This window comes from Lygodium microphyllum, chromosome 8 (assembly GCF_053477565.2).
Source record: "Lygodium microphyllum isolate KBCC chromosome 8, Lygodium_microphyllum_v1.1.10, whole genome shotgun sequence".
In the NCBI taxonomy this organism is placed as follows: Eukaryota; Viridiplantae; Streptophyta; class Polypodiopsida; order Schizaeales; family Lygodiaceae; genus Lygodium; species Lygodium microphyllum.
Window position 1 is genome coordinate 47,587,408 of NC_141142.1, and position 8,047 is coordinate 47,595,454.

Here is an 8,047-nt window from a genome sequence, read left to right on the forward strand (position 1 = left end):
CAGTCCCATCCCCATATTAGAGCCGCAATTCTTGCTCCCATCCTTGTTCTCAAAACTCGTTCCATGTTACATGATGTACTAGTGCCAGAGAGGCAGGGCAGTGAGGGCACTAGACAGATCAGCAGGAGATGGAGAAGATGCTGATGATGAGTAGAAAGGAGAGGGGAACACAGGCTGAAGATGGTCAGCATGATCACGATGACAATTTGATAAGCATGACTGATGGAAGAGGCAGCAATAGGGCAGGAGCAACCAACTAGTCGACCTGCTGTAAATGCAGGCTGGACCATCAAGACTGACCAATTGCCTATGAAACCTGGTGCAAAGCTGTGGAGAGAGTTCAACTGCTAGGGAGCAATAATATCCAACCTGGTGCAGAAATAATGCTGCTGACTGGGTAAAACGCTGGAGAGAAACTTTCACTTCTAGAGAGCAATAATATTCAACCTGCTGGGCACAGAGAATGCTGCTTACTAGAGCTGGGAGTGCCACATGTCAGGGCAGATCTGAGCAGACAGAAACAGTCCATAGTTAGGTGCCCAAAGGAATGAACTGCTTCCATCTGATATACTGGGGATATGAGGACTGATGAACATGAGCAATGCCAGAGCTCCAAACATGCTCATTTGACTCGGACTGAGGCTCACAACCAGGAGATGGACATGGAAGAAGACTTCTGCTTTGGAAAGCAAATTAGTTTCTGTTTTTGTTTGGTAAAGGTGTCATGTCCCAAATTTGAGTAAGGCCTTATAGTGTCTCTATGTAGCTTCCCCACCAGTAGCCCCCCAAGGAGTTGATGATACTCAAGTATATGCTGAAAGACACTTTGGCGGAGTCATCTTTTGTTTCTCTACCATGTCTGCACCCATTTTATTTGCAACAAATCTAGAGTGGGAACATTGGTCCACGAGTGTCCCCCCAAGCAACTATCTTATTGGCCTATAAACAAAAGAAACAGAAATTTTCACCCAAACAAAGATCTTTCTACTAGTCAAAGGGCCCAAAAAGGCTATGATGACTCTCCCAAACGATAAAGATGATAAAGGAGGAGGTGCTTCCATGCTGGCTGGGATAATAATGGATGAGCTATTTTTATTTTTGGGAGAATTACACAATCCTGCTTTGTAAAGCCATTAAACTTTTCCTTTTTGGATTGGAAAAGGTGCCACTTCCCAAATTACGTGAGGGCCTTGCTGTATTTTTGTGTAGCTTCCCTACCAATAGCCCCTCAAGGAGTGGCAATACCAAGTTTATGGATGAACCATTGTAGCCACTTGAACCCTCCATTCTTTACATGCCAAATACTGGAATCAGAGGGAAGAATAAACAGCAGTGGTGAGTAAGTAGTTAAAGATCTTGCGAGTATGGCCAAGTTGATAAAATCTTGAACGCTAAGACTACTCACGAAAGGGGAGATGGACCTCTATATGCGAAGTGAAGGGCCGCCGGTAGATGCCTGGTCAGAAAGTAGATAAAAATCCTGCAAATATGGCTGAGTTTATAAAAATCCTTTAGGGTGCAACTCAACACTTGAAAAAGGTCATGGACCTTTATATAGAAAAGGATTCAAGTCCTGCCAAGGGAAGGGTATGACATCATTTTACAGATGACATATCATTGTTCCTTCTGGACTCTGCACTAGAACACAAGTGTAACACCGGTGGCAATGTTGTTGACAGAAGTCCTGCTGCCTTGTACTGGTGCAAGGTAAAGTGGGATAGTATCAGTGTTCTTTCACCAAGCTTTTTTGAATCTAAAATCTTTATTGCATCTACTAGTGATGGGCGTTTTGTGTGTAAAAAGTAAAATTTTGATACAGGGTCTTGGTGGATGTTTTTGAGCTTCACCCATCTCTTTGCTGCTATTTCTGTCTTGTCACATCTTATCGCTGTGCTTTTTATTTTTTGCACTTAATTGATTGGGTTGTTTTTCTTTGTTGAAGCTTCCAATTGATGTGGAAGACTATGCTAATTCATTTCGACCAGACATCATGGAAATGGTCTACATGTGGGCAAAAGGAGCTAAGTTTTCAGAAATAATGAGGATGGGAGAAGTTTTTGAAGGTAGCCTGATTAGGGCAATGAAAAGACTGGAAGAAGTTCTGCAGCAACTTATTTTAGCGGCTAGATCTATTGGAGAGCAGGAACTTGAAGATAAGTTCCGAGAAGGCTCAACCTTGATCAAAAGGGATATTGTGTTTGCAGCATCATTGTATCTTTAGGTGTTCTGGGCTTCACATGTTCTTGGCTTTATTGAAGCGTGGAAACGGGGTCATGTTGTCACAGTTTCCTAACCAAGTATAGATCCATGATCTCAAGCTGAAGTTGCCCTATTTCAAACAGCGCTCCAGATAGAGAGAGGCAAAGTGCATTGGCCTCAAGTGAGCTCTTGCTGAACAAGTAGCTGTTGGAAATAATTTTTAGAAGGATCTCCCCATATGATACTTACCATCAGAGTTACTTGCTGCTGTATTTTATGAACTCTTGATGTGGCGAAGTAGCCAAAATGACTTGGAATAGTACAAGCTTGATGTTGGCTTTGGTGATTGGCCAATCTGTCATGGCTGTATGCCGAATGTATGATGGCTGGCATATGTTTTCAACAAAGGCTTTAACGTGCAAAGTCGGATGGATACAACCTTAGGGTATAGCTGAGGAACATTGGCAAACTTCATTGACATGTAAACCATCTCAATGGTTGAGGATAACTTGTACCAACAATCCTTTGGCTTTATCAAGGTCAGAGATACCACAATCTTGGACTGGCGAGTCTGCCAGTCTCTGGTGGAGTGCTGGGCCATTGTTCTCTTATCTAACATAATTCCTAGTAAGCTAGAAGTTTTGGAAGACTTCCTTAGTTTCATTGAGAGCATACAGGCATGCACTTTACTGTACCCCCTTCTCTGGAGTCAACCAACACCTTGTTTAGTTTCATGATGTGACTTGTACAAAACAAAAGAAAGTGATTTAGAAGACCTACCAGAAGTATTTCGAGTGCAAATTTGGATATACAAGGTCTTCAGTCTATCATGAAGGAAATTCAAATGTTCTTTGAAATGAAATATGATTTTACCAACTTTGGAAACAATTGTTCTTAGAATTACTTTACACAGACAGCTCATTTAAGATTTTGTCTGGGAAAACTAAGTCAAAGATGGAAACGAATTTCTTAACATGTTACAAGGATACCAACCAAATTCTACTATGGTACACAAAGTTTGCAAACTGTGTCAGCTAGATCTGTTGCATGTATTTTCAGAGAAAGAATACTTCCATGTTTGGGCTTGCTTCTGGCCCAAAAGTTATTAAAAATAGCATGATATAATTGACCTTGGAGCTTGCCATTCACAAATATGTTCTAGCAAAAATGCCTTTGTTCAAACTCTAATGTAAATATATGTAACTGATTTACTTAATTGTGTTTAAGTACAACTGTATAATCTAAACCCTACCAAATTCTAACCCCAACCCTTGCATCCTTAGAAATCCTACCCTCACTAGAACCTCACACTAAAAACCTAGGCCATTCTAGCCCTGCCCCCCTCCTTGAACCATTGAAACCCCAACAACAAACCGTCGCCGCCGCCACCCCCCCCCCCCCCCCCCATGCGCACCACCCCAAAAAAATAATTCATTACATTCAAATGTAGAAGGTTTTCTTCTTGTATGTAAGCTACAAGAGTAAAAAGAAGTTGATGTGTTTAGTAAATTTTTGAATTACTTGATATGCCCAAGGGAATGTTCTCTATTGGAGATGATTCACATGGTCGTCCACAATATTGAAAGTAGATTTACAATATATCTCTTCCTATGAGTGTAACTAACGTGGATAGTATATTAGCTTGTGCAATATAAATGGATAGCATCAATACCTCTATTGATGCGTTGCTTGAAGGCTTTATTACTATGCAGTTTTGAAAAGCAAGTTTGCCATGAGGGCATAACTAAAGTATAGAAAGGCATATATTATTATGGCATGTGTTTAGTGTTTGCCCTTCATGCAAGATTGGGTCTTAATGGTTGAACAATATTTTGTCAACGTTTAGTTAAAAGTCTATATTCTTAGCGTTCAAGTATATTACACTATAAATTTGCAAGTCATCGTGTACAAACCTAAGCACGACATTACACCAACTACATAGCTTTTGTTTTTCTATATTTCAAATGGTTATATAAGTATACATACATACAATAATATGCAAATTGGTTTTGAATGCTTTATTTATCTTTTTATCTATTTTATATATTATTTAGAAGTTTGCCTTGGGTATCATGTACCAACCAGAAGGTTCCCAAGCCCATGTGGCACGAAGAGGGGAGATTTAGTATTTAAGAAATAGAGGGGCTTTTAAAATGTGATATAATAGTGAAAAGGAAAGTGCTCTCTCTCTCTCTCTCTCTCTCTCTCTCTCTCTCTCTAGATTTTCTTTTCTAATTGAACATAGAAGATGAGATGGGATAATCTATTTTAATGGTTGAACATGTGCATGCAATGAGTGCATACTTTGAATACATCCACAAATGTATATACACTAAAAATAAAGATCATATAATAATGGTTGAACATGTACATGTAATGTGTGCTTTGAAAACACCCACAAATGTGCATATACTATAAAAACACAACCAACATACGTGCACACTTCATTCTATATATTATTTAGAGGTTTGCCTTAGGGGTCTTGAACTAGCTAAAAGGTTCACGAGCCTATGTGGCACAAGGAGAGATTTGATATTCAAGAAATAAAGAAGTTTTTTAAAGAGTGATAATAATGGAAAGGAAAGAGGTGACTCTCTCTCTCTCTCTCTCTCTCTCTCTCTCTCTCTCTCTCTCTCTCTCTCTCTCTCTATACATATATATATTCCTTTTCTAACTAAACATAGAGATGGGATGGGATGATCTATTTTAATGTTTGAACATGTGCATGTGTGCACTCTAGAAACACCCGCATGTATAAACACTATAAAAAGAGAGAAATTTTTATTTAGAGAAATGAGATGATTTACCCACAAATATACATGTACAATAAAATTACACACACAACCTTCCACAAACATAGATAGCCCATAAATAACTATAAATATTACATATAGCTACTGCCTTTTAATATTTTTAACTTCCAATCGTCACATTACATTTGTATGTTTGATTATTAGATGCTTCTATAACATACTAAAAAACCCTTTTGATTGCTAATCAACATCGTACAATTTGGCATTTGCATGTCAATTATCCATACGCTTATGAAAAATCTTCTAATACAACCACTAGAAGACCATATAAATTGTCTTGAATATATGAGGTTGATTCTCCTTTATTCTAATCATAATATGTCCCATTTAGCTGATAGAGAATTATGCTAGCATACATTTCATGCTTGTTTGAGTCAAGGAAACCAGATTTCCTAATACCATACAAAGAATGGCTAAATACTACCAAAAACATATACCACTCATTAGTGAGGTGTAGAAAAAGAATACCAAAGAGTCGCATGTAGTTTTACAAAATGTGGATTAACTCCTTCCATGTATACATATGAGGTTGAATTGACTTGCATGTATCATGGCTCTCAACTATGTGCTCCTATCCTCCCCTCTCTTACTTCTAACCCCCTTAGCCCCTTAAATGTAGCTAAACCCACCCACCACCTTATTTATAGAATCCTTCACTAGTTGTCAAGAACTAGAAATTTGTATGTACCTTAAGATCTATGTGATCAATGCAATAGTTATAAATTACCTTTATCCTTCTAGCAAGCCCATCCTACACAATAAGATGCATGTATGCAAACTCATATGTCAGATGTATAGAAAATGTTATAAGGGAGTTGGATGTTACACAACAAGCACAATTTGGGTCCATTCTTGTATCATATGTCTTTGTTAAATTTTGTTTCCCTCCACAAAAGGATAAGGCCCTAGTTTTCAAATTCCATGCTTGGTCATGGCCACGACAATCTTGAAACCAATATGTCTATTTGGCCTACTAGTTAGGTACATCAAACCTTCTTGTCAATGCACTGGTAAAAATTTTTGTGCTACTACTTATGTGGAGCAGGCACTATGTATTAACCTTAATCACATCTCTAATCAAACTGAATTGCTATATATGTGCATATGGACACACTATATACCAAGTAACCTAGTGGTAACACTAAAATGATGTCTGTAGAAGGGTTGCCAAATCCAAGTTTCTCTCCTAGAATGAATGTTTTTTTATCTTTCTCTTTTGCTTCAATCTTGCTTCGCTTCTCCCCTCTTGCATTGGAACCATAGGTATGGTAGCAATTGAGCTCTAAGCACCACATTACAATATATTTCTTAACTATTATTGACTATTGCTAATATAGTATATTAATACTAAATGTACAATGATCCTAATGATATAGCAAAATTAAACAATATGTACTAACTAAATGCTAATATGTAAAGTGTTTCCTCTCCCTCTCTCTCTCTCTCTCTCTCTCTCTCTCTCTCTCTCTCTCTCTCATACACAAATCTACATATCTACTCACTCTTCTCCCAATTTGATGAAAGCAAGAATGCAATGAAGAGGTGTAGCGAACTCACCTACTTACCTTCATATTGATGTGACTCTATGGCTCATAAGTAGCTCCACAATTTGAGTATTGCTCCTTGATCTATCTCCTCTAGTCCATGGCTACTGATCCCATCCATGGGTGCTCCATCTTCAAGAGGAAATATAGAGAAGAAGAGAGAGAGCCCAAACTCTCCTCCACTCCACCTCTCACCCAAGAAGAAGAGGAAGAAGAGAAGAATGCAAAGTAAGCGAGAGAAGTTCTACTCTCCAAGTTCCTCACGCTCACACTCTTACTTTCCCACTCTCAAGATGATAGAATGGAGGCAAGAAGAAGAAAAGAGCTCTCAAGTTTGCACACACAAGAATGAGGTTTATCCAATCACTTTTCAATTTTATACATGGGGTTGGATTGGGCATCCTACCTTTCTTTTTGGCTCATCCGATCCTTTTTACCCTATGCATACAACTTTAGATTAATTGGATTGATCTCTCAAAAGTAAATAAAAAGAAAGTGCATGCAACTTTACCTTGTGGATCTTCCTCTCCAACACTAGGAAATATTACAACTTGCTCGAGAGCCAAGCTCAGCTCTCAAATAATATTTTAAATAAATATGTAACTATAAGAGTTAAGCAGAAACTATTGTAATGCATGACGTGTGGCTGTGCCCACCTCTCCCTACTCCATTCTTCCTAAACTATATTGTACCCCATTTCAAAGTTCATGTTCCTATTCCATTTTGAAGTAGGTCCTAACTTGTCGCATGGTGGAGAGAATGTATGTCTTGACAATCGATTTCTTTATATCCTAACAATGGGACCAAAATATTGATGCCTTCCCATTGTACACAAGGGACTTGGCAAAATTCGTCTTTCAAGAGCTTCAACTGCAATGGCTATGGCTACCTCTTATATAACCACTATATCCTCTCTCTTTCACCAATCTACTCACTCTTCTTCCAATCCATGAAAGCAGATAGAATGGAAGCAAGAAGAAAAAACTCTCAAGTTTACACACACAAGAATGAGCTTATATATTCACTTTCTGATTTTTATTCATGGGGTTAGATTGGGCTTGTTGCCTGTTCCCATTAGTCCTTATTGTATGTATACAACTTTAGCTTAATTTAGGCCAAAATCTCAAAAGTGAATAGAAAGCAAGGGACTACAACTTCACCTAGTTACAAGTCTCTCTCTCCAATGCTAAGAAGAGCTGAGCGTGGCTCTCAAATAATAATACAAATAAATATGTAACTATAAGAGTTAATTAGAAACTATTGTAATGCACAAAAAGTAATTCTTCCAGAATTATTCCTGGCACCTTAACACCCTTGCTAGATGTGTAGTCTCACTCCCATTTTGCCTTTCACAATATTCACCTTGTGCCATTTGTCGTTAACAGTGACCTCAAGTGACTCAATTTTCATTGTTCTTTATGGATCTTCTAGCTCTTTCATTGATAATGATTCTAATCTAACTCTTAGGTAAGTCATAGCCACAAGTATTTC

At 38.2% G+C, this 8,047-nt stretch overlaps 1 protein-coding gene across 1 annotated transcript in view; it reads left to right on the forward strand.

Annotated features, from left to right (window-relative positions):
- Nucleotides 1-3,075, forward strand: part of MTR4 (RNA helicase, ATP-dependent, SK12/DOB1 protein) — a 58,200-nt gene extending 55,125 nt beyond the window's left edge. The window contains exon 14 of the mRNA XM_087682890.1: nucleotides 1,943-3,075. Coding sequence (XP_087539016.1) covers nucleotides 1,943-2,221 — 279 coding nt within the window. The 3' untranslated portion in view covers nucleotides 2,222-3,075. The remainder of the gene's footprint in view (nucleotides 1-1,942) is intronic.
- The last annotated feature ends 4,972 nt before the right edge of the window (nucleotides 3,076-8,047 follow it).